This window comes from Oncorhynchus tshawytscha, linkage group LG16 (genome assembly GCF_018296145.1).
Source record: "Oncorhynchus tshawytscha isolate Ot180627B linkage group LG16, Otsh_v2.0, whole genome shotgun sequence".
NCBI classification, from domain to species: Eukaryota; Metazoa; Chordata; class Actinopteri; order Salmoniformes; family Salmonidae; genus Oncorhynchus; species Oncorhynchus tshawytscha.
Window position 1 is genome coordinate 17,919,864 of NC_056444.1, and position 27,592 is coordinate 17,947,455.

At 43.7% G+C, this 27,592-nt stretch overlaps 1 protein-coding gene across 8 annotated transcripts in view; it reads left to right on the forward strand.

Moving 5' to 3' along the window:
• LOC112236908 (TRAF2 and NCK-interacting protein kinase) overlaps positions 1-26,456 on the forward strand; it is a 53,024-nt gene extending 26,568 nt beyond the window's left edge. For 4 of the 8 annotated variants that reach the window (XM_042298901.1, XM_042298902.1, XM_042298904.1 and 1 more), the window contains 15 exons: positions 1,251-1,360; positions 1,453-1,568; positions 1,703-1,794; positions 9,920-10,095; positions 10,504-10,606; positions 10,992-11,132; positions 15,687-15,798; positions 15,993-16,169; positions 16,512-16,655; positions 17,117-17,251; positions 17,386-17,486; positions 17,671-17,820; positions 18,289-18,448; positions 24,935-25,074; positions 25,208-26,456. In XM_042298901.1, coding sequence (XP_042154835.1) covers positions 1,251-1,360; positions 1,453-1,568; positions 1,703-1,794; positions 9,920-10,095; positions 10,504-10,606; positions 10,992-11,132; positions 15,687-15,798; positions 15,993-16,169; positions 16,512-16,655; positions 17,117-17,251; positions 17,386-17,486; positions 17,671-17,820; positions 18,289-18,448; positions 24,935-25,074; positions 25,208-25,291 — 1,941 coding nt within the window. In that variant the 3' untranslated portion in view covers positions 25,292-26,456. Of the gene's footprint in view, positions 1-1,250; positions 1,361-1,452; positions 1,569-1,702; positions 1,795-9,919; positions 10,096-10,503; positions 10,607-10,991; positions 11,133-15,686; positions 15,799-15,992; positions 16,170-16,511; positions 16,656-17,116; positions 17,252-17,385; positions 17,487-17,670; positions 17,821-18,288; positions 18,449-21,168; positions 21,478-24,934; positions 25,075-25,207 lie in introns of those variants that run through there. The other 4 variants (XM_042298903.1, XM_042298907.1, XM_042298906.1 and 1 more) reach the window with 4 other exon arrangements.
• The last annotated feature ends 1,136 nt before the right edge of the window (positions 26,457-27,592 follow it).

Sequence of the window (27,592 nt, forward strand, 5' to 3'; positions counted from 1 at the left end):
AAAAACAAAATTATCCGCCATGTTGGAGTCAACAGAAATCAGAAATAACATTATAAATATTCCTTTACCTTTGATGGTCTTCATCAGAATGCGCTCCCAGGAATCCTAGTTCCACAAATGTTTGATTTGTTCAATAATGTCCATTATTTATGTCCAAGTAGCTACTTTTGTTAGGGTGTTTAGTACACAAATCCAAGCGCTCGTACAGGTCTAGCCGAACGTCGTAGAAACATTTCAAACTAATTATAGAATCAATCTTTAGGATGTTTTTATCATAAATCTTCAATAACGATCCAACCGGAGAATTCCATTGTCTGTAGAAAAGCCATGGAACGCAGGTCGCTATCATGTGAAATGCGCATGACCATGACCTGGCTCTCTGCCAGACCACTGACTCAAACAGCTCCCATCCGGCCCCACATCACAGTAGAAGCCTCATTCAAGTTTCTAAAGACGGTTGACATCTAGTGGAAGCCTTAGGAAGTGCAACATAACCAATATCCCACTGTGTATTCAATAGGGGCTGGGTTGAAAATCGACCAACCTCAGATTTCCCACTTCCTGTTTGGATTTCTTCTCAGGTTTTTGCCTGCCATATGAGTTATGTTATACTCAGACATCATTCAAACAGTTTTTGAAACTTCAGAGTGTTTTCTATCCAATACTAATAATAATATGCATATATTAGCAACTGGGACTGAGGAGTAGGCTGTTTACTCTGGGCACCTTTCATCCAAGCTACTCAATGCTGCCCCTGCAGCCATAAGAAGTTAAAATAAAGTAGTGATCCTAACTGACCTAAGACAGGGAATTTTTACTCTGATTAAATGTCAGGAATTGTGAAAAACTGAGTTTAAATGTATTTGGCTAAGGTGTATGTGAACTTCCGACTTCAACTGTACATACAGTTTAGCAAACTTAGTTTGCGATTGAGAATACAGTATATGATCTACTCAGACACTCTGTATCACACTTAGACCTTTTTTAACTGATTGTTATTGGTTCTCTCTGTGTGTGTGTGTATGTGTGTGTGTGTGTGTGTTTTTACTATCCTTGTGGGGACTGGAAGTCCTCACAAGGATGGTAAAACAAGTAAAATTCAGACAAGTGGGGACATTTCGCCGATCCCCACAAGAAAAAGGCTATTTTAGAATTAGGTTCAGGGTTAGTGGTTAAAGAAAACAGGGTTTTGAAGGGGAAACTATTTTTTTGGTATTCACAAGGATATTAAAACAAACCTGTGTGTGTAGGTGCCCCAGAGGACCACGTCCATCTCTCCAGCCCTGGTCAGGAAGAACTCTCCTGGGAACGGACCTGCGGGCCTTGCTCCTAAAGCTGGAGCACACCTGATACGGGCCAGGTACACACACACACACACACATATACTATACACACACTCCATGTTCCTTTGTGAATCAGGCAGTTTAATGTTGTTTGTGTGTGTTGCTGTAGTAACCCAGACCTGCGGAGGACTGATGTCCCAATGGAAACTCCCCTGAAGAGGAAGAGCAGTGGCAGCTCCTCCAGCTCCTCTACCCCTTCCTCCAAGGGGGGCAGCAACGAAAGAGGTACACACACACACACCACCACACAGATTCCCAAGTGTGTTACTGTAAATGTTTCAACCCTTAACACTCTATACAGTCAGAGAGAAGATGTGATTGGTTGACTATTTAGTGAGCAGAATGTGATTGGTTGACAGGGGCAAATCAAGCGGAGGGTTCTGGGGCATCGGCCCAGGAGACCAAAGAAGAAAACAGAGATATGACGCTGACACGACCTAGCAGGCCCGCGGTAAGTACAGACACACAGAGAAAAACACAACCCATTCTCTTCTCTGAACTAACCAATACATGTCTCATCTCTCTTTCATCTTCTCTCGTCTCTGTCCCTCCCACATTCCTTTTTTATTTTCTCCCTCTTTTCTCTCTCTGCGTTTTTCTCCAACTTCTTTAGAGCTATAAGAGAGCTGTAGATGAGGTTAGTGGCATTTCTCCTCCCCCTTTCTCCATCTCTCCCCTGTTCACTTCCTAGCTCTTTCACTCATTCACCCACTCAGATATTTACTTACTTTCCACCCCCCATCTAAGGCTGTTGCGGTGACCGTATTACCACCATACTGGCAGTAAAATTGAGTCACGGTAGTCTCCTCTTGTGCGCTCAGGACATGCGTTGTTAGTACTCAACTCACTAACGACCATCAGGTCCTAATGGTCTGGTTCTCAGGGCTCTGGTGTCCATCTAACCACTCTGACAGCAATGCTAATGCAATCGAAAATCACATCAAAAATACTTAGCATCAAAACAGCATTGTCCTTTTAAAACTCACTTCATGGTGCCTCCCGAGTGGTGCAGCGGTCTAAGGCACTGCATCGCAGTGCTTGATGCATCACTACAGACCCGGTTTCGATCCCAGGCTATGTCACAACCGTCCTTGACCGGGAGTCCCATAGGGCAGCGCACAATTGGCCCCGTGACATCCGGGCTAGGGGAGGGTTTGGCCTTGGGGGTCTTTACTTGGCTCATCGCGTTCTAACGACTCCTTGTGGCGGGACGGGCGCCTGCAGGCTGACTTCGGTCGTCAGTTGAACAGCACATTGTTGCAGCTGGCTTCCCGGGTTAAGTGGGCAGGTTTGGTGGGTCATGTATCGGAGGACGGATGACTCGACCTTCGCCTCTCCCAAACCCATTGGGAAGTTGCAACGATGAGACAAGATCGTAATTCGATCGCAATTGGATATCACAAAATTGTTGAGAATAAGGGGGTAAAAAAAATAAAAATATATATATATATACAGTACCAGTCAAAAGTGTGGACACTTTCCAGGGTTTTACTCATTCCAGGGTTTTTCTTTATTTTTATGATTTTCTACATTGTAGAATAATAGTGAAGACGTCAAAACTGTGAAATAATGACAGATTCTTCAAATAGCCACCCTTTGCCTTGATGACAGCGTTGCACACTCTTGGTATTCTCTCAACCAGCTTCATGACGTAGTCAACTGGAATGCATTTCAATTAACAGGTGTGCCTTGTTAAAAGTTATTTTGTGGAATTTCTTTCCTTAATGCGTTTGAGCCAGTCAGTTGTGTTGTGACAAGGTAGGGGTGCTATACAGAAGATAGCCAGCCCTATTGCACTTGCAAAAACCATAAAGCGCTATGATGAAACTGGCTCTCATTAGGACCGCCACAGGAATGGAAGAACCAGAGTTACTTCTGCTGCAGAGGATAAGTTCATTAGAGTTACCAGACTCAGAAATTGCAGCCCAAATAAATGCTTCACAGAGTTCAAGTTCAGACACATGTCAACAATCAACTGTTCAGAGGAGACTGAATCAGGCCTTCATGGTCGAATTGCTGCAAAGAAACCACTACTAAAGGACACCAATAATAAGAAGAGACTTGCTTGGGCCAAGAAACATGAGCAATGGACATTAGACCGGTGGAAATCTGTCCTTTGGTCTGGAGTCCAAATTGGAGATTTTTGGTTCCAAACGTTGTCTTTGTGAGACGCCGAGTAGGTGAACGGATGATCTCAGCATTTGTGTTTCCCACCGTAAACTATGGAGGAAGAGGTGTGACGGTGCTTTGCTGGTGACACTGTCAGTGATTTTATCTAGAATTCAAGGCACAATTAAACAACATGGCTACTACAGCATTATGCACCGATATACCATCCCTTCTGATTTGTGCTTAGTGGGACTATAATTTCTTTTTTAACAAGACAATCACCCAACACACCTTCCGGTTGTGTAAGGGCTATTTGACCAAGAAGGAGAGTAATGGAGTGCTGCATCAGATGGCCTGGCCTCCGCAATCACCCGACCTCAACCTAATTGAGATTGTTTGGGATGAGTTGGACCGTAGAGTGAAGGAAAATCAGCCAACAATTGATCAGCATATGTTGAAACTCATTCAAGACTGTTGGAAAAGCATTCCAGGTGTAGCTGGTTGAGATAATGCCAAGAGTGTGTTAAGTTGTCATCATGTCAACTTTGAAGAATCTCAAATATAAAATATATTTTGATTTGTTTAACACTTTTTTGGTTACTATCTGATCCCATATGTGTTATTTCATAGTTTTGAAGTCTTCACAATTATTCTACAATGTAGAAAATAGTAAAAATAAAGAAAAACCCTTGAATGAGTAGGTGTGTCCAAACATTTGACTGGTACTGTACATTGATCAATCACAGTAAGAGTTTTTTTTAATCTGAATAAATTACTTCAAACGGGTTGAAACTGAGTGGAAAACATTGTCTTTGTGGATGTTGTTTTTAAAAGTCTAACAATGAAATGGACAGAGCTTTCAAAGGTGATGATTAATTCAAAACACCCATACACATATTAGAGCTTATGCATAGGCCTATATATGAGCCCAAGCCCGTTAAAATGATTGTTCCCTTATACAAGACATAGCCCCTGTCTGTCTGTGTGGTGCAAGACTATGTCTTGTGAGTGTTTGTCTATCGCTCCGTATGTAGCCAGTTGATGTGATAACCTTCTTGTGGTTTGACAGAAATACTTTTCCCCAAAACCTTCTCAATTAAAGGTTAACTGTAAAGTAGGCTTAATTGGAGGAAGTATATCATAAGTATATAATTTGTATATTATATGTTATTTGCAAACTTTACCATGAAATGAGCAGCAGCAGTACAGGACCATCGATAGACCAGCACATTAGATGGCACATTCCTCAATGGCTAGATGCACAAATAAAGGGCCAGATGTGCAATTAAAGGGGGATTATACTCAATCTAAATCTGTTCTTTCAGACACCCAATAAATGGTCTTCTCATGTGATTTAAGCGTTGTTATGGACTCAGAACATCCAATTTCATTGTTTCTCTGTGAGAAATTGTAATTTTGAGAGTAAAATAAAAATATAAAACTAGGAAAAATATAACCGAAAACATAATTTGGGAAAATATAAAACAGATTTTATAGGCCCCCCCTTAGTTGTTTATTAACCATTATTTTACCAGGTCTATTGACAGAAAACAGTGTACAAGAGAATGTAGCGCACTAAGGAGCTGAAGAAGATGTGCAGGGGAGAAGAGTGCCTATTTGAAAGCTAGAACAAAAGAAGTAGCTCGCAACATGTTCAATTTTTTAGAAGTAGCTCTCGTGCTACAAAAGGTTGGAGAACCCTAGTCTATCGCGTATTACGCACAGCAGAATTTTTGTATTTTTAATGACTGATTTAAGATGTCTTTGGTGCATTATTGGTCTAGCCTATACTCCTAAATTGAACATATTCTAGTTATCGGCTTTGAGTGTGGAATCTATTAGTATGCATACTGGATGGACTGGTTACCTTGTGCTACGCTCCAAACTTTCTATCCATGAGTCTGAGAGAGAACGTATAGGCCTAGACAATGCTTTTAGTTCATTGATTGTGCAGGGCAGCTTACAGTAGCTTGCAGCTTTCAGCCTATAGTGAATATGTATTTAATTTTTAATAGCCTAGTAATAAGGTATTTTCATAATAGATTGACCCATTACCTTTAACTACGAAATATCTCACCAAGCGTTTCTATCTCCTCCCCTCTCTCCTTCATTCCGTTCTCGAGTGTGCAGAGAGGGGCTGTCAATAGTTGAATAAAATATTTTTCTTTGTGAAACATGCCACTATTGATGTTCCCCAACAGATTTCACGTGGTTTCCCAAAAGAAGCACTAGATAGTTGCAGGAACAGGTTTGGAGAGCCCATGGCATACAGAACACTAGATAGTTGCAGGAACAGGGTTGGAGAGCCCATGGCATACAGAACACTAGATAGCTGCAGGAACAGGGTTGGAGAGCCCATGGCATACAGAACACTAGATAGCTGCAGGAACAGGGTTGGAGAGCCCATGGCATACAGAACACTAGATAGCTGCAGGAACAGGTTTGGAGAGCCCATGGCATACAGAACACTAGATAGTTGCAGGAACAGGTTTGGAGAGCCCATGGCATACAGAACACTAGATAGCCGCAGGAACAGGTTTGGAGAGCCCATGGCATACAGAACACTAGATAGCCGCAGGAACAGGGTTGGAGAGCCCATGGCATACAGAACACTAGATAGCTGCAGGAACAGGGTTGGAGAGCCCATGGCATACAGAACACTAGATAGCTGCAGGAACAGGTTTGGAGAGCCCATGGCATACAGAACACTAGATAGCTGCAGGAACAGGTTTGGAGAGCCCATGGCATACAGAACACTAGATAGCTGCAGGAACAGGGTTGGAGAGCCCATGGCATACAGAACACTAGATAGCCGCAGGAACAGGGTTGGAGAGCCAATGGCATACAGAACACTAGATAGTTGCAGGAACAGGGTTGGAGAGCCCATGGCATACAGTTTGGGAGGAATATCACTTGTCGCCCAGCGAGAGGCTGCATGCTCCTCAAACAGTGGTTGATGCCTGGAGTGAAATAACCAGAAGAGCCTGCATGATTGAAAAACGAACAGGCGAGAAATCGGCCTCCATTCGCGATTCGAGTGCATACTGTTGTCGTCCTTTTCCCCCCTGTCTTTGTTCCTGCCCATTTCATAATGGGCCCTTCTAAATCGAAACCACTTTTGCATATTAGTGGAGACAAATTTTAATTGAGAATAGTCTGATGGGTGAAAATATGATCACTTGATGAGAGAACAGCGTGAGCAGCCGGAGGCAAGGAATGGAAGGCAAACAGATTTTTTTTGTAACTTTCTCAAATCATCAATAGCCAGACGCATCATGCAGCCCATATAAGTTTTGATTTATAAGATATTCTATGGTTTGTATCATTCACAAATAAAGTTGGCAAATAACACTAAATAACATATAGGACCTGTTTCAAATTATCACTTTTACGCTCAACATAGCCACTTCATATGCACACTCGCTCCGGAATGGGAAAACATGCTTTCTATTTTATTCAGCTAAGTTATTATATTACTTACTATAAAATCATATAATATATAATAATGGCACGGGACTTATAAGCATATCTTGTCTGCTAAATGAACAAGACTACAGCCTATGGCATGGCGCATAGCCAGATAACATACAGTAGGCCAACTCATATTCTGTTTTTCTGAAATACACTGAACAGAAATATGGACGTAACATGTCTGTTTCATGAGCTGAAATAAAAGATTCCCGAAATTGTCCATTTTAACCCCGCCTTTGTTCAGGGACACATTATTCCATTTCTGTTAGTCACATGTCTGTGGAACTTGTTCAGTTTATGTCTCAGTTTTTGAATCTTATGTTCATACAAATATTTACCACATGTTAAGTTTGCTGAAAATAAATGCAGTTGACAGTGAGAGGATGTTTATTTTTTTTTGTTGCTGAGTTTATCTGTATTCCCAGTCAAAGTGCACCTGTGTAATGATCATGCTGTTTAATCAGCTTCTTGATATGCATCACCTGTCATGTGGATGGAATACCTTGGCAAAGGAGAAATGCTCACTAATAGGGATGTAAACAAATTTGTGCATTTATTAGACTTTTTAAAAATGTAGATGTTCCAAAGGCACACATCGGTAGCTTGTATACGTGAAGGCCTGGAAATGCTAAACTTGTTTGTTAAATAACGGTCTATTAACGTAAGACTGGCAGTCTTTTGCATGACAAACGGCTGACAAAATGTCATAACCGCCACAGCCTTCTCTCTCTCTCTCTCTCAATCTTTCTCTTGGAGTACAAAGGTTTGTGTATCCCTGCAGTAGTTATAGCTTCATTCTTACATCTCTCTCTCTCCCCTTTTCTCTCTCTTATTGCCTCTCTTTCTCACTCTCTGTCTTTCTCTATTTTCTCTCCACCTCTATCTTCCAGGAGGAGTTGGTAAGATATCTATTGATCCCCATGTGCACGCTCATATCCACACTGTCCCCTCTTTTCACATGCACGCCCAGGGCCGGATTAAGAAATCATAGGCCCTGAGCCTTTTTTCCCCTTCCTGGCACACACATCATTTGGTGTAAACAAGTCTGTGCACCAAGATGCAATTCGATGCGTGTTAAATTTACTGTTGAAGAAAAATTACCCTTTATAAATAAAGCCATACTAATGTTTGCCATGTGGCATAGGCTATTAATTGAGCAGAGGCATTTTTAGGATTTCCTCACAAGATTATTTTTGTTGTTGCATGTGCCCAAAAAATTTGGCCTTTTAATTAAAAACGCACTTCATGCAATTCGTCATTTTCATGACAGAATACATTGACTGAACATTTTTTAATACCACACAAATGACAGAAATGAGTGGCTTCTCCGACACTGACAAACTGAGATCAATCTGGTCTTTAATTCAGACAAACAATAGCCCAGGTCAATGAAGCAACACACAGATTGTACAATATTAGGAGCCAATATACATTACCAGTCAAAAGTTTGGGCACACCTACTCATTCAAGAGTTTTTCTTTATTTTTACTATTTTCTACATTGTTGAATAATAGTGAATACATCAAAACTATGAAATAACACATATGAATTCATTTAGTAACCAAAAAAGTGTTAAACAAATCGAAATATATTTTATATTTGAGATTCTTCAAAGTAGCCACCCTTTGCCTTGATGACAGCTTTGCACACTCTTGGCATTCTCTCAACCAGCTTCACAAGGTAGTCACCTGGAATGCATTTAAATTAACAGGTGTGCTTTGTTAAAAGTGAATTTGTGGAATTTCTTTCCTTAATGCTGTGCGTTGTGACATGGTAGTGGTGGCAATAGCCTATTTCAAGATAAGCTACTTTGAAAACCAGTGCTGCTGTTAGCTAATGTTTGTTTATATTGGTTCTACAGACAGACTAGTCATCGTTTTTCAGCAGCAGGCATTTTCTTTCCAAACTGTACATTTTTCCTGACATTTTATTTTGAAATCTGAAAAAGGAAAACTGACAGCTGCAATCAACCATAGAAATATAATCCATAAATGGCAGTTCCCATTCAAGTCAGGACTGGCATCCATTGCTATTGTACAAATGAGTTTAACAGTCAAATTGCCAGGGTAAGAGGTTACAACACCCTTCTATGGATTATATGTCTATGGCCACAACGCAACAAGCTGTAACCTATATTTGGTGTGTATGCTGCCCAAACTGTAGCCTTGCCGACTGTTGGCATACTGGTAACTGTCAAAATAAAGAAAACAACACTTGTGTAAACAAGGGATACAAAGTATATGTTATGGTGTGGGGGGCATGTTCCTGTTATGGTTGTAGAATCTATGCTGAAGCTTTTCTAGCAGCTCGTGGTGACGCAACACCCTTTTAAGACACTTTATGTTAATACACTTTGTGTTGGTTTTTCCTTAATTTTGACCAATACCTGTATGTGCTTGTGATAAAGTTAACCACCATTATTAAAAAACAATAAAAAATCCTCTGTTGGCTAAATGATTCTTTCTGATGTATTTTGAACATTGAGAGCGGACTTCTTTGGTTGGATAAAATTATAATAATAAAAACAATGTAATTTCCCTCTTGGGCCCCCACGGTCCTGGGCCAAGGGGCTTCATCCCCGGTAAGCCCCTACATTAATCTGGCCCTGTGCACGCCCCTCTCTCCTCTAGCTCACGCCCCTCTCTCCTCTAGCTCACCTGTTTTGCTCTACCTGTTCCGTGTGACAGGCAGACTGGGGAGCATTGGAGCTGTGTTTCCCCTTAAACAGATAACAAATAACCTCTAACCACTGACCATAAGGGTTGAGTTCCCAGAACCCTAACCCTTCTGTTAGTGACCTTTCTTGACTCCATCCTGACTGAATCCTCATTGTTCCTCACTCACACTCTGAGGAAGGAGTTAGCCGCTGAAAAATGTTTAAAATGTTGTGCCAATAAAATGTTCCCCATAAATCAAAGCAACTGTTACTGCACCCACGACATGAGTGCTGACCTTTTATAATATCCTCTACTGACCTTTGACCTCCTCACCTCCAGGACCTGACGGCTCTAGCCAAGGAGCTGAGGGAGCTGCGTCAGGGGGAGGAGCCTAATCGCCCGCCCGTCAAGGTGACGGACTACTCCTCATCCAGTGACGAGTCACAGAGTGACGAGGAGGGAGATGGAGGAAGTAACGACGGCTCTGTGTCTGTCAGCGACATCCCACGCATCATGTGAGTGTGTGTGTGTGTATTTGCATTTTAATATATGCATTTATTTTATTGTAGCTATGTATCTTAAATCTGTAATATGTAACTTTTTGGCAACCAGACCAAATCCACATAGAAATGTGAGTTATAGATCTGTAATTCCATTGAAAGCAAGTCTAAAAAGCTGTAGATCTTTTCTACAGTATGTGTACTATTTGCTTCTTTTACTTTGGGTTTTGTACACCAGTTTCAAACAGTTGAAAATACAATATTGTTGGTTCTGGAAACCATATTTCAGTGGTTTAAATGTGACAATGATTCTCTACACATAAACTTAAATTACTATTAGATTTTTAGCAACCAGGAAATGGCAGAGCGATGTCTGCATAGGGCATCTTTTAGTTTTTTAAACGTGTGTGTGTGTGTTGTCAGGCCGGCTGCGGGGCAGAGTAGTGGTGAGGTGTACGGTGTGATGGGGGGACATAATGATTCCTACGGCAACCGTTCCCAAGACAGCACCCTGATGATGAGAGAGGTCAGTCGCCTTTCACTTTTAACCCCTGACCCCTGGGCTCCGCTCTGCTTGCTTAATACACAACTCAGCATCCTGGCATGCACTCGGCTCTGCGTGTGTCTGTCTGTGTAGAATGAGTCTCTGCATTGTCACCAGCCGTCGCTCAGCTTCTTCAATCCTTTGGGTTTACCCACCTTCCACATCAGCGGCAGAACATCCACCTTAACCACAGACCCAGATGAACCTCCAAACCCTAAACCTCACCTTAACCATTAGATTCCAACCTTACCTTAACCACAAATCTAGAATCATCTTACCTTTCCCAAATCCTACCCATCACAAGGAAATAGATTAATCTGAACACAGATCAGTGTGTAGAGTGGCCCTCACTCTCTCTCTGTTCCAGACCTATGGGGACAGGAGGCGGAACTCTGCTCTCGCCGACAGCAACGGTTTCCCCGGAAACGCCAATCTGCCCGATCTGGTGCAGCAAAGCCCCTCCCCCATGGTCTCCCCTGGCGATGGCTCTGGGCGCAGCCACCCCAAAGTAGGTTCACTAGACCCCTACACCCTAACTGCTTATGCCCTTGCACCCTACACCCTTACTTGCTAGCCCTCTACACACAAGCCCCCTACATTCTAGCCCTGTACACACAAGCTCCCTACTCCCTAGCCAGCAGATCTGACCCTCTTGCTTACAGCTGCATTAAGGTCGGACAGGCTTCCTGTGTAGATTAAGAAACCATGGATGGAGCCAGTGTGAGATATGGCTCAGAAACGTAACTCAATCCAGGGATGAGAAATAAGTTGTACTCCAAATTGTCCCATTATCCCAACTAGGGCCGACCCCTTTTAGTCGACTGGTCGATAGGCTGTTGGCTGACCAAGATTTCTTTAGTCAAGTAGAAAAAATATATAATAATGATCATGGTGTACAAGACACCTGTCTGATTCGCTCTGTGTGGACTGATCCATTGTGGAGGCCGTGGGGATTGCACAGTCCATCGCTTTAAGACATGTGCTACTGAAATTGTATATGGTTATATTACATAAACAATGGTGCAACACTAATAAAAAAAATAACATTATTTTATAACAAATGCGCTTTCTCCCATGTTGGATAGTGGTCGCCGGCAGCGGTTATGAAACACATCAGTGCGCTGTTGAATTGGTGCCTTTTCCTAGACCATTTTGCTATGTGCATAATAGCAAAGTTAACCAGCATATCGGTGTTGAGAACAATGCCGGAGGCAGCAGCAGAATGAGATGACAATACAGCCCTTGCCTTTTTGCCTAAGAAAAGTGAGGAGAGAGGAAACCAGAACTTAAGTAGGTCTATAATCAATAGCCTAACTGTTAAATGTGCCTGTCTTTATAAATCATCAATATATCTACAGAAGTAAGACAGATCCTGTTTCTCTTGCCTGTTTGAGTGTGTGTTTAATAGCCTACTGATTCCATGAGCACCAAGCTTCACACAGCAATTTCACAAATTCGGCTGTTTTTAATCTTCTCTGTAATAAATGCTTTACTTTGTTAGAACAGCCTCTCTGGTATTATTTCTCATTTATTTTGTGTTTACACTGTTTCAAATTGTTTGAAAAATAATATTTATAATAATAATAACTCATATTTTTCTTGATCTCCTTGAATAATTAGCTTAAACAATAAATAAACCGTTCCATTTCGGAAATTGCATTCATGAATGAATGCGACTGTTTAGTCTTTGCTGTAATAAAGGCTTAACAAAAACACAACATTTTAACAGACTCTGGTACGCTTATACTTTATTTAGTGTTTACATTGTTCCAAATGGTCAGACAAATTCTATTGTAATCTATACAACATGTGTTAGTCACACATAATATGCACGCAGGGCTTGTCACATTTCTAGTCACATTTATTCCACACATCGGACTTCCCCTTTACCTCCTGAGCAACCTGGAAAATATTCCCCTGTTTCAAGTTTATTTATCACGTCCTCTGCATCCATTTTGAGTTCATATGTGTTACGGTGTTCAGAGTTTGTTATAATCAATTTATTGATGTGATTAGGATATGCTATAGGCACGGCCTGCCCACTCATTAGGCAGCAACAACACATCCAACAACAACACAAAACCTCAAATTCTGCCCAAAAACAATGACACTTTCTCTCAACCAGTGACGTATGGGCTCTTTTGGTGAGGGCTGATGCCGATCTTTGATAAGCATTGCCCACTTTGTCAAGGGCAGGGACTAAAAATATTTAGCTTGTTCATTCACAGCGTGCCTCTCCAGGGTGCTGTTGGAGAGACACATCTCTGCAGCGCTGCACCAACGTTCAGTAAAAAAATGATCTAACATAAATCATGTAGCAGATACAGGATATGGAAGAAAGAGTATCAAATGAAATTGTATTTGTCATATACACATGTTTAGTGCCTTTTCCTAGACCATGTTGCTATGTGCTTAATAGTTTGTAAATGTCAATGACAAGCTGATCATAGTGAAAAAGAAAATACTTCTGTATTTCCCGCTGTGTAAACACAATGCAAATAGGCAATAACTCCTAATAAAGTTTGATTGCTGATATTCAGAGCTTAAATAGCCATTGATTGATTAGTTACAGGAATCAGGACTAATAATGCCAATGCTATGGCCTGTTTTACAAACGGTGGGCCTACCATATTGATGGGCATTCATAAAATTCCATTGAGGGCCGACATGGTAGGCTACACTCTAGTAAGCACGAGCAGACGTCTTTTGGATGTCATTTTTTTTGTCCTGTCCAGAAGTAGTTTTTTGGTGTTTTACAAACAGTAGGCTTACCACAGACTGGCATTCATAAAATTGGATTACAGGCAAGACTGTAGGCAACACCTCTGTAAGCACAGACCAACGCTGTTGCCTTTTTGGATGTCTTTTTTTGGTGCAGTTCCGGACCGGTCTTGATTTCCACATCCACGGACATTGGTTTTTGGTCCGGTCTGGACCAACTCTGAATCAATCATAGACATCTATGCTAGGTTCAGATTTTTCGTCTATGTTTGGACCAGCCTTGATTTGGTACAAACATAGACGTCTATAAATAACATATTTTCAACTTTCATTCAGAACCAAAATTGAGCATAATTTCAACATCTGTAAAAATATATATTTTCAATGCCTGTGAAATACGTATTTTCAACATCAGGAAAATACGGATTTTCAACTTTCATTCAGAACCAAAAATGAAACTGATTTCAACGTCCGGAAAAGATACATTTTCAGCATCCTGGAAAATATATATTTTAAACATACAGAAAATACCTTTTCACCTTTCATTCAGAACCTAAATTTAACCTAACATGCTGACCAGAGCAGACACGTCGCGTGCGTGAGCGTCGCAAAATGAATTTAGAAATCCATGTTATTCAATTATTGCACCTACACTGCTCGCGCGCACCAACGAGCGTCTGTGTTGCCAAGGACTAAAATCATTCCTATTTCTGACGCAGTTCGCGCTGAAAGTCCTGCCTCTCCTATCTCCTCATTGGTTTATAGAAGCAGGTACCCACATGCCATCTCCTCATTGGTTATACCCACGTGGGTGATTGAAAGACGAACTGTTTTGCCGGTTGTCGTGGTAATACTATGAAAGTTTAGATACCGATCACCATATAAGTTCAAAGATGAAAAAGCCTGGAAGGAGGAGAGTTGACTAGAAACGATTCGGTTGGCTGTTTTAATGTGTCGATTAATTGTCGGAGTAGAGGAGCTTGTGCATTTCAGGTAAAATAACAACTCAATGTTTATATCCCAGGAGAAATTAGCCTGCAACAGCAAGCTAGCTAAATAGGACAAATTAGCTAGCAAGTGCAAGCTAACAAGCTAAATTACCATACATATTTAATGCTTTTCAACCCCATAAGTGTCCCCAAATTAATGTCATTGGTTCTGAGTTTGTTTTGATATTTTAACCTGCGTGTAGTGATCGCGTTTGGTGTAGGGGGACAAAATAAATGTATGCACGATAGCGCACGATGGCACACGCGCGCAGCCGGTTTGGGTTCCGTGTAAGTTCAAAGTCTGGGAAATACTTATTTTAAGAGTCTTTTCAACTTCATTTTGCTTACTGGGACGAGTCTAGTTTTGCAGGGGGTTTCATCTTTTGGGCTCGCCTATGTCGGCAGAACGGCAAAGACCGGCCCTGGCTATAGGTCAGGCTCTATTGAGCCATGTTCAGAAGGAATTAGTTTTACCGGCGGTGGGGGGGTGTGTTGCTATGTATTTATGTGCACGAGCGCAAAACACCACATCCCGTCCTAATCTGCCGTGGCACTAATTTTTACCTGGCAGGAGAGTAACATTTCCAACCAGAAAGCATAACCTATTGTTTTTCTCTGATAATACTAGTCCAGTGCGAACACGGACAGCGCAATAAACACTTTGATGTTCTGTGGTGGTCGCTGCAGCACGGAGGAGAGAGAGACAACGGGTCACAGTAGCAGTCGTTCAATCTTCTCGGAGTAACATTTGGGATAATGGGACAATTCGGAGGACAACGCATTTCTCGTCCCTGAATTGAGGCACTGTCCGAGCCATATCTCGCACCAGCTCTGTGGTGTCTTAATCTACACAGGAAGCCTGTCCAACCTTAATGCAGCTGTAAGCAAGCGGGTCGGATTTGCTGGCTACCTAGCCCTGTGGCTCTGTGCCCTTGTGCTCTCTCTGCATCTTGTACTAAAACAAACAAAAAAACTCACCCTCTGTCAAGTCTGACTTGGACCTAGACGCTGAGTCTGTCTGGCTCGCGATTAAACCCACTCTAACCTAGTTTAACCCAATCCATAACCATTTCTTCCATATGTTCTCTTCCTTTTTTGCTGGTCACATTCTCTGCTCTCTCTGCATGCTGTGTGTTTGCATGGCAAACCAAGCCTAATGTTGCTCAACACACTTTCTGCTCTGGCAACCCATAAGTGTATGCTGAAAACTCTCACCACCTGGCAACCTGTTACCTCAGGACAGAAATTAGGGCCTGGAGTTTTTCTTGTTTAGATGTTCAGGGAAAACTCTGAACCCTACCTATAATGCTCTGAGATCCTGATCCCACCCCCCCCCTCTCTCTGATTTGCAGTATGGCATGGGCAGTGGGAGTGGCTCCAAGTCCTCCTCCTTCACGCCATTCGTTGATCCACGAGTCTACGGAACCTCCCCCACCGATGATGATGATGAAAACTCTGCCTCTGGTGAGTCAGTTATCTTGTCAATCTTCTGTCATCCTTGCTCTAGCTCTTGTTGCCAGTAAATTGCTTAGGAAGGAGGAGGTTGCATGAATGTTGCTCTAAGGTTGTAATGTTGTGTGAACATACTGTACAGGGTGTCCTGTTGTAAGTTTGAAAGGTTGTGTGAACATTAGTATAATGTTATCCTGTGGTTGCAGCTCTCTTTACAAATGAGCTGCTGCTTCAGGAGCAGGAGCAGGCCAGACTGAACGAGGCCAGAAAGATCAGTGTGGTCAACGTGAACCCGACCAACATACGACCTCATAGCGACACGCCTGAGATACGCAAATACAAGAAGCGCTTCAACTCTGAGATACTGTGTGCTGCTCTCTGGGGTAAGACACTTGAAATATATGTTTACACGTGTGTGTGTGTGTGTGTGTGTGTGTGTGTGTGTGTGTGTGTGTGTGTGTGTGTGTGTGTGTGTGTGTGTTGGAAGGTGCTTTCTGTGTCCATATATCCATGACTTTTCTATCTATAAGTGTCCATATATCCATGACTTTTCTATCTATAAGTGTCCATATATCCATGACTTTTCTATCTATAAGTGTCCATATATCCATGACTTTTGTATCTATAAGTGTCCATATATCCATGACCTATGAAATCTTGGAATCGTTCTTGACTGTAATGTGATTTGTGGATTCAAATAAAGTATTTAAAATGTGTGTGTCTAGGTGTGAACCTGCTGGTGGGGACAGAGAACGGTCTTATGTTGCTGGACCGCAGTGGTCAGGGGAAGGTGTATAACCTGATCAACCGCCGGCGCTTCCAACAGATGGACGTTCTGGAGGGCCTCAACGTCCTGGTCACCATATCTGGTAGGGCTGACTGCAGCAAGACAGCTACTTGAACACAGTTAGACTTTAACAAAGGGTTCTGTGGCCCCATCGAGTAAGATGTATGGTGTTCTTCTGTTTTTGACTTTGGTTTTTAACTGTCTGGCCCCAAAAGGCAGACTTGTGTTTCCTAAAGAGCTGGAGGCCTGTAGCATTGCTTTGTTCAGATTCTATGATCACTCTCAAATAGCCAACAGGCTTAAGACCTTTCCCTCCCTTCCCTTTCCTCTCCTTTCCTCTCTCTCTCTCTCTCTCTCTCTCTCTCTCTCTCTCTCTCTCTCCTTCTCCTTTCCCCTCTCTCTCTCCTCTCCCCTTTTCTCTCCCTTCTCCTTTCCCCTCTCTCTCCTCTCCTCTCCCCTCCCCCCTCTCCTCCATTCCCCTCATTCTCCCTTCTCCTTTCCCTTCTCTCTCCCTTCTCCTTTCCCCTCTCTCTCCTCCTCCAGGGAAGAAGAATAAGCTGCGTGTGTACTACCTGTCCTGGCTGAGGAACAGGATATTACACAACGACCCCGAGGTGGAGAAGAAGCAGGGCTGGGTCACTGTAGGAGAGCTGGAGGGCTGCGTGCACTACAAAGTCGGTATGTGTGTGGACTGGGGGCATGACGTTTAACACTGGGTGTCTGTATGTTGCATTAGCCCATTAAGCTAAAGCCAAGGCATTATCACCGGGTACTAACACACGTGATTGACTCTCCTGTGTGTGTGTTTCCAGTGAAGTATGAGAGGATCAAGTTTCTGGTGATCGCTCTGAAGAACTCAGTGGAGATCTACGCCTGGGCACCCAAACCCTACCACAAGTTCATGGCCTTCAAGGTAACACACAGAAATATTATCTTATTATCTTAATTCCTCCCCTACCAGTGTGTAGCTCCCACCTACTCTCACCTGGGTGATGCCACAGTAGCCATTTTGTAGCTGAATGCTCTCTACAGTATCTCTCTCAATAATGTCTATCTTTCTCTCTGTTCCCCACTGTCTTTCTCTCTCTGTCTGTCAGTCGTTCACTGACCTACAGCACCGCCCCCAGCTGGTTGACCTGACAGTGGAGGAAGGTCAGAGGTTAAAGGTCATCTATGGCTCCAGCGTTGGGTTTCATGTAATCGATGTCGACTCTGGCAACCCGTATGACATCTACATCCCCTCCCACGTAAGGCTGCGTGTGCATGCGTGTGTATGTGTGTGCGTGCGTGGTCAGAGAAGGACTACTGAACCAGGTAACATCTGATTTCTGCACTCTGGTGGTGAAAAGAGGGTTTCCCTCTGAACTACTACCATTTAAATGGTAACCGTACCTACTGTGTGGCGGTTCTGGTTTCAGGGCTCAAATACCATGACGGTTACCATTTATGTTGCTGAAACCATGACAAGGCTCTTTTGTTGACATTGTGTGTTACCATGGTGATTGTGTGACTGATGGAGTGGGAGATTCCATTGTTGCAGCAGTTTCTCATCGCATAGGGGGGTGGGGAGCTGGCCACAAGACAAGGAGGGAGGGAAAGAAGGGCTAGAAAGAGAGATTTGGAGGTAGAGGAGTTGCGGGGGTCATGTTCTGTGCCAGCCAGGCTGACACCAGCCCCCCACCCCTCCACTGTGTGGTATCTATCGCCCCCGGCAGATTCAGAGTCAGGTGACGCCCCATGCCATCGTGGTGCTGCCGCGGACCGATGGGATGGAGATGCTGCTGTGTTACGAGGACGAGGGCGTCTATGTCAACACCTACGGACGCATCACTAAAGACGTGGTGCTGCAGTGGGGAGAGATGCCTACATCTGTTGGTAGGTCACACACATACTATATACACAACTCTCACTGCCACCCTCACAAACACTTCTATGCCTCTCACTGGTTCATAAAATACACCCCTCAATACCTCTCACTAGTCCCTCTCTTTACCTTGGCTACCCCTCTCCCTCACTATTCCGCACAACCATGCACTACCCCTCTATACACCCTCTCTATCCCCCTCTGATCCACTAGTACGGCTAGGACTCCTAGTCTTTTCAGCTTACAACCCCAGACTCAACTCCAGCTCTGCTCCCCAGCTCCAGCCCCTGCTCCCCAGCTCCAGCCCCTGCTCCCCAGCTCCATCCCCTGCTCCCCAGCTCCATCCCCTGCTCCCCAGCTCCATCCCCTGCTCCCAGCCCCATCCCCAACCAGGGGCAGCTCCAGCCCCTGCTCCCCAACCAGGGGCAGCTCCAGCCCCTGCTCCCCAACCAGGGGCAGCTCCAGCCCCTGCTCCCCAACCAGGGGCAGCTCCAGCCCCTGCTCCCCAACCAGGGCCAGCTCCAGCCCCTGCTCCCCAACCAGGGCCAGCTCCAGCCCCTGCTCCCCAACCAGGGCCAGCTCTATCCCCTGCTCCCCAACCAGGGCCAGCTCTAGCCCCTGCTCCCCAACCAGGGCCAGCTCCATCCCCTGCTCCCCAACCAGGGCCAGCTCCATCCCCTGCTCCCCAACCAGGGCCAGCTCCATCCCCTGCTCCCCAACCAGGGCTAGCTCCAGCCCCTGCTCCCCAACCAGGGCCAGCTCCATCCCCTACTCCCCAACCAGGGCCAGAACGAATGAGTTTCTAATGGCGGGCACATTTCTTCACTGGACCTCCTATATGTGCATGCGCTTGCATATTCACCATTTGTTTTAGGAGTGTTATAGTGAAAACCATAGGCAGCTTGTGAGTTTCAAGGTTGGGGAAGCTACAGTTTATCCTACCATCTCTACCGATCTGCATGCCAGTTATGATTATTTTTATATGCGCATTTTCGTGGAACAGTTTCATTTCACTAATAACGTTTTTGTCTCTCAAAATCAGTGTTACATGGTCAATCATAAATCTGAAGTAAAACAATAAAAAGCTAAAAGTAAAAACTCAACTAAGGCGAGAGCATCAGCCTCTGCCATATGGACACATTGATACACTGGCGGCTAAAGAAATGAGAGCATTGAACTCAGAGATCGCCTTCAGGCCAATGTAGTAAGCCTATAACTTAATCGTCAACTAAGTAAAATACATTGGCCTAAAGTTGACTATTAAACATTTTCGAAAATATTTCACATTCATCTCTCTACTCCGCCTCCCTTTTTAATCTGTCTTGACTTGAGCTATTGCTGGTGAAGTGCAACATTGTATCAAATCATCAACTGGATCCAGCCCCAAGCTGTCTCTAGGGAACGTGCAACATTATATCAACTAACCTATTCCAGGTCTTCAGAGTTTCCTGTGCCATTGAGCTTGGGACAGACAGCTGTTTTTTTATGACATTTCCACTGGATATATTATTATATATATTTTTTTCATTATTTAACCTTTATTTAACTAGGCAAGTCAGTTAAGGACAAATTCTTATTTACAATGACGGCCTACACCGGCCAAACCCGGACGACGCTGGGCCAATTGTGCACCGCCCTATGGGACTCCCAATTACGGCCGGATGTGATACAGCCTGGAATCGAACCAAGGACTGTAGTGACGCCTCTTGCACTGAGTTGCAGTGCCTTAGACCGCTGGGCCACTCGGGATCCCATGGATAATATGGAATAATCAGATCAAGATATTCTGTTCTTTTACACCGAAGCGTGATTATCAAGGCCGGGAGTGTTGGAAAGATTTTTCAAATACTGAGAAACTCATTCACAAAAACAGACTTTGTTGACTTACTGTGTGAGGTGAAGAACATGACTGAGAAGCTCAGTTTATTAGTGGTGGACGTGGTGAGCTATAACAATCAAAAATCAGACATTGCCAAATGGGTACTTAACTACTTTTGCACGCAGCAGGCCAGGTAGGCCTACTTCTGAGTGTGCTCAGGCCTCTCCAAACAAAAACAATTGACAAATCTGGTAATTGTTATTTCTCACAAGTGTAGCAGGTTGTGAACTCTGCAAACAACGTTTCCTGTCTGATAATGATTATGGTAAATGACTGTAATTAATACATTAACAGAAATTCATGTAACCAAATGACAGGGGATTAACGGTACATCTACTAGACCTGCTGATGTGTTATGGAGAATTACTCAAAAAATAAACAATCAGCGGTCTAAGGCACTGCAGTGCTTGAGGCGTTAGTACATATCCAGGTTCGATCCCGGGCTGTGTCGTAGGCGGCTTTGACCGGGAGACCCATGAGGTGATGCACAATTGGACTGAATTAATGTCTTTCTGTCGGTGCGCTTCTCTGTGAAATAAATTATTAATATTTCAATATTTTATTTGGACGGGCAAGGAGATGCGGTAGGGTGGGCCAGGCCCCCTAAGGCCCGCCCATAACGCCAGACCTGCTCTCCAACCCCTGCTCTCCAACCCCTGCTCTCCAACCCCTGCTCTCCAACCCCTGCTCTCCAACCCCTGCACTCCAACCCCTGCACTCCAACCCCTGCACTCCAACCCCTGCACACCAACCCCTGCTCTCCAACCCCCAACCAAATACCTCATAGTAGTTTTACATGTAGCATTCCCCTTCCAAATGCAATATAATAACACACACAATTGCAACCCATAGATCGACAGTTACAGACACTCTGCATGCTCCTACAAGTGATGCCCCTCGACCTGGACTTCTCACACTCCTTACCCCTAGAGTACTGCCCCTCAGCACAGGGAGGAATGTTTCTGTGTCTGTTTGTCTGCTACTTTGTTATTCATGTTGTTTTTGTGTTGTTTGATTGACAACCAGATGATACTGAAATCTAATGGATATCTACCTGTACATGAATCTATCTACCTGTCTCTCTGGGTCTGGGATCTGTCTACCTGTCTCTCTGGGTCTGGGATCTGTCTACCTGTCTCTCTGGGTCTGGGATCTGTCTACCTGTCTCTCTGGGTCTGGGATCTGTCTACCTGTCTCTCTGGGTCTATGATCTGTCTACCTGTCTCTCTGGGTCTATGATCTGTCTCTCCGGGTCTAGGATCTGTCTACCTGACTCTCTGGGTCTGTCTGTCTCTCCAGGTCTAGGATCTACAGTTGAAGTCGGAAGTTTACATACACTTAAGTTGGAGTCATTAAAACTTGTTTTTCAACCAGTCCACAAATTTCTTGTTAACAAACTATAGTTTTGGCAAGTTGTTTACAGACTGATTATTTCACTTATAATTCACTGTATCACAATTCCAGTGGGTCAGAAGTTTACATATACTAAGTTGACTGTGCTTTTAAACAGCTTGGAAAATTCCAGAAAATTATGTCATGGCTTTAGAAGCTTCTGATAGGCTAATTGACATCAAATGAGTCAGTTGGAGGTGTACCTGTGGATGTATTTCAAGGCCTTCCTTCAAACTCAGTGCCTCTTTGCTTGACATCATGGAAAAATCAAAAGAAATCAGCAAAGACCTCCGAAAAAAATTGTAGACATCCACAAGTCTGTTTCATCCTTGGAAGAAATTTCCAAATGCCTGAATTTACAATGTTCATCTGTACAAACAATAGTATGCAATTATAAACATCATGGGACCACGTAGCTGTCATACCGCTCAGGAATGAGATGCGTTCTGTCTCCTAGAGATTAACGTACTTTGGTGCGAAAAGTGCAAATCAATCCCAGAACAACAGCAAAGGACCTTGTGAGGATGCTGGAGGAAACAGGTACAAAAGTATCTATATCCACAGTAAAATGAGTCTGATTTCGACATAACCTGAAAGGCCGCTCAGCAAGGAAGAAGCCACTGCTCCACAACCGCCATAAGAAAGCCAGATTACGGTTTGCAACTGCACATGGGGACAAAGATTGTACTTTTTGGAGAAATATCCTCTTGTCTGATGAAACAAAAATAGAACTGTTTGGCCATAATGACCATTGTTATGTTTGGAGGAAAAAGAGGGAGGCTTGCAAGCCAAAGAACACCATCCCAACCGTGAAGCACGGGGGTGGCAGCATTATGTTGTGGGGGTGCCTTGCTGCAGGAGGGACTGGTGCACTTCACAAAATAGATGACATCATGAGGAGGAAAATGATGTGGATATATTGAAGCAACATTATCAAGACATCAGTCAGGAAGTTAAAGCTTAGTCGCAAATGGGTCTTCCAAATGGACAATGACCCCAAGCATACTTCCAAAGTTGTGGCAAAATGGCTTAAGGACAACAAAGTCAAAGTATTGTTGTGGCCATCACAAAGCCCTGACCTTAATCCCATAGAAAATTTGTGGGCAGAACTGAAAAAGTGTGCGAGGAAGGAGGCCTACAACCTGACTCAGTTACACCATCTTTGTCAGGAGGAATGGGCCAAAATTCACCCAACGTATTGTGGGAAGCTTGTGGAAGGCTACCTGAAACATTTGACCCAAGTTAAACATTTTAAAGGCAATGCTACCAAATACAAATTGAGTGTATGTGAACTTCTGACCCAATGGGAATGTGATGAAAGAAATAAAAGCTGAAATAAATCATTCTCTCGACTATTATTCTGACATTAAATAAAGTGGTGATCCTAACTGACCTAAGACAGGGAATTGTTACTGATTAAATGTCAGGAATTGAAAGAAAAAAAATTGTTTAAATGTATTTGGCTAAGGTGTATATAAACTTCTGACTTCAACTGTATCTACCTGTATATCCAGGTAGGATCTATCTGTCTTTCTGGGTCTAGGATACATCTACCTGCCTCTCTTTGGATGGAGACATTTTCTGTTTGTTTTTATGTACGCATGTCAAATACATGGTCTTTATTTACTGAGTGTACAAAACATTAGGAACACCTGCTCTTTCCATGACTGACCAAGTGAATCCAGGTGAAAGCTATGACCCCTTACTGATGTCTCTTGTTAAGTCCACTTCAATCAGGAGGGAGACAGAATAAAGATTTTTTAAATTTATTTTTTAGCCTTGAGACGTTTGTATGTGTGTCATTCAGAGGGTGAATGGGCAAGTCATCTATTTAAGTACCTATGGTAGTAGGTGCCAGGCGCACTGGTTTGTGTCAATAACTGCAACACTGCTGAGTTTTTCACGCTCAACAGTTTCCAATGTGTATCAATGGTCCACCACCCATAGGAAATCCAGCCAACTTGAAAGAACTGTGGGAAGTATTGGAGTCAACATGGGTCAGCATCCATGTGGAACGCTTTCGAAACCTTGTAGTGTACATTGAGACGAATTGAGGCTGTTCTGTGGGAAAGGGGGGCGGGGCATGCAGCTCAATATTAGGAAGGTGTCTTTAACGTTTTGTACGCTCAGTGTACATACGTCAAATACTTTCAAGTACATGAGTTGCGCTTGATTAAATTTCCTCTGTGCCATGGACTCGCTCCAACGGCGTAAGGTCCAAGCTAAATCAAGCTCACCTCAAGTATTTGACCCAGGTCTATTAACGACGCACATCACATCTCTAACTAATTAACAAAGCTCAGGGTCAGTAACAAGGATCTTATTGCTTTAAATCCCACTAGATCTAGAATGGGTATTGATAGATCCCTCTGATCCCTTCAGATCAGCTCCGCTTCTCTTCTGTCTCTCCAATCTTAATACCAAGCCTCAGTTTATCATGTCTGTCTGGTTGACTAGTTCTGTTTTCATTTGGCTCGTTCTGTCTTTGTCTGAAACACTGTGTTTGTGTTGTTGTATTTTGAGACTGCACTCAGTTCCTAGGAACTTCTACCCCTGAGTTTGTCTCATTATTTTAAAGGCATCTCCACCCTGGACCCAAACACACATACTATATAAACACATACAGCCCCAAGCCACCCAATACAAACCAGTACACACATACACATTCACACACGGACTCGCACACACACCCACACACTAACAATCCAGTCCGTTGGCCAGCTCACTCCCTGAGCACAAAGGAGCTGGATGACAGAACTGGGAGGTAAAATCACCCAATCATCATCATGCTGCTACTACTGTAACCATCCTCACAGCATAGTCATCAGTCACCTGCATAATCTCTGCTACAGTACAACCACCCAGGGGTAAACCCAGGGCAGGGTTACCATCCACGTCAAACGACTATACCCGTGTCATCACAGTTGACCCTCAGATGACCTTCTCTCCCAGTAGCGCTCTACGGTTGACTTTGACTATGCCCCCATAAATCTGGGCATCTCTCTTATTAGCGTTATCCCTGGGTCTGTATGAAACTGCCCTCGCCATCCCCCCTCGGGTTGGACAGCTCAGGTGTTTGAGTTTTATCCGTCGTTCAGAATGAGATACAGAAACTGCTGCAATGATTTCCTCCCGGAGGCGTGGCCTAGGGGTGTGATCTGTGACTGGTTTGAGTGAGTGCTCTCCTGTCCATTCCCCTGTCTGTGTGTCCCTGTCCCTCCCCCAGCCTACATCCACTCCAACCAGATCATGGGCTGGGGAGAGAAGGCCATTGAGATCCGCTCCGTGGAGACGGGACACCTCGACGGAGTTTTCATGCACAAGCGAGCTCAGCGACTGAAGTTCCTGTCGGAGAGGAACGACAAGGTGTGTGTTAGCACGAACACATGTACATGTATACAAGCACAAGAGCACACACACATGCTGCAAAACCTAAATGTATAAGCCAACACACATGCTTACTCTCCTCACTTCCCATGATGCTTTGTGCTGTGTGCAGGTGTTTTTCGCCTCTGTGCGTTCCGGCGGCAGCAGCCAAGTCTTCTTCATGACCCTGAACCGGAGCTCTATGATGAACTGGTAACCCTGGCAACCCCTCCTTACATCCTCCCTCCATACTGTACATGCCTAACCAGAGGACAGGATGGAGGGATGAAAAGAGAGAACTGAGACAGATGAGTGAACACAGAGTGGCGGTGGCTCAGTGGAGACGGGAGGAAGAGAAAAACCGTCTTCCGTCCAACTCTCATCGCCAGCCAGCCAGACGTCTGCAGTACTAACCTCCCTCCACCAGAGGAACTAGAGAGGAGCTCACCAACAACTTTCCAGATACGCTCAGACAACACTCTCTCTGTGGTGCGTTTAGTTTCTCTCAGGCACCGTCCAAGATGGCCCATATTCCCTATACAGTGCAATACTTTTGGCCAGAGTAGGGAATAGCGTGCCGTTTTGGATGTAGCCTCAGTGTTTTGTTTTTGGGAGGTGGTGACGAGGTGCTGGTGTAGTCTCCCTCATGGGGTCAGGGGTCAGTGACTGAGGGTGTTGTCATGACCCCTGACCTGTGTGCGTATATACGCGGTGGGGCTGAGTGTAGATTCTTGACTGCAGGAACACTTGAAAAAATACAAATATTGTCACCGGTGGTCACAGAAAATATATATACTCTTGTCATTCTTGTTCTAGTTCACCTGTGCTCCCCTCTTTCTCTGTGACTTCTATTTTACATTCAATCTATTTGGCATATTTATATTCTGTGTGTTTCACATCTGTAAATACACATTCTATGATCTGAAACGGAGCTGCTTCCCTATCAGACACTCTTACACTGAGACGGAACAATGGAGGACAGAGAAAAGGAGGAGATGGAGAGAATGATGAGAGCAGTCTTGAGTTTTAGTTCATCTTCCTCCTGTAGAAATTTCATTAAAAAAATGTGACATGCTTCTTCATATTAAAGACTGCAAGAGAGGGAGGAGTGATGGAGAGACAGACGTTTGGGTTGGTTAGTTGTCAGGCTTCCTCCTACACCACCTCTTCTCTCATCTCTTCCCCCCTTCCATTAGTTGACCTGCTCCTCTACATTTGCATAGTGACACCTATTCCACTTGTCATCATCACTTTTGACTTCTAAACTAAGGCAATACACAGGTGTAGTCTGACTGGACAAATGCGTGGTTGGAAAGATTTAAATTTCCAAAATGAGACCCACCATGTTATAGTCAGTCAATACCTTAAACTGGGGGTGGGGGTGTAAATGTACTCAAAATAGCTTTAGATGGCCAGGTGGAATGACCACATGAATCTCAAACCGTTAAGTTTAATCACATTTAGTCTCCTAGGATACTGTGTCTGACACTACCTACAAAGGTAGTAGAGAGTTGAGGAGGATGTCTGTGTTTACTGAACCAATGATGAGACTACTGATGTGGGTTGTATGTAATAAAGGGTCATAGCAATGAGCCTACTCCATCCACTAATTCCTTACCTCTTCAGTCATAGATCTGAAATGACTGGTTAAATATAAGTGTGACCGACTGGTGTTTGAACCTGGGTCGGCAGCCATCTTGCTTTCTCCTATCTAGTCCTGTCAGATCTTTGAACACTGCAGGGGATATAGGTTAGAGGAAAAGAGGGTTGTTTCCAAGAAACCGTAGGGTAAATATGATAAAGCATTTAATTATGATATCTAATGGATAATTTAGAGAAAGACCATCATGTTCATACTATAAGGCTTTCTACAGAGTAGAGAAAATGGTTTCTACAATATGTTTTTATCGTGTTTAGTGTGAAGTATCAGACTTTGAACATGTGTGCATGAATGAAAGTGTGCATGTGTGACTTGTCTTCCCTGCTAACAGTACAGAATTAAACTGCCACTGTTGGGTGTGTGTGTGTGTTCATCTCGTCTGAATCACTGGAATCAATAACCCGCCCCCCCCAGACTGGTACTCCAGTCAACTACAGTGGGGAGAACAAGTATTTGAACCTGCAAAATCGGCAGTGTTTCCTACTTACAAAGCATGTAGAGGTCTGTCATTTTTATCATAGGTACACTTCAACTGTGAGAGACGGAATCTAAAACAAAAAAATCATACAATGTGATTTTCTGGATTTAAGTAATTAATTAGCATTTTATTGCATGACATAAGTATTTGATACATCAGAAATGCAGAACTTAATATTTGGTACAGAAACCTTTGTTTGCAATTACAGAGATCATACATTTCCTGTAGTTCTTGACCAGGTTTGCACACACTGCAGCAGGGATTTTGGCCCACTCCTCCATACAGACCTTCTCCAGATCCTTCAGGTTTCGGGGCTGTTGCTGGGAAATACGGACTTTCAGCTCTCTCCAAAGATTTTCTATTGGGTTCAGGTCTGGAGA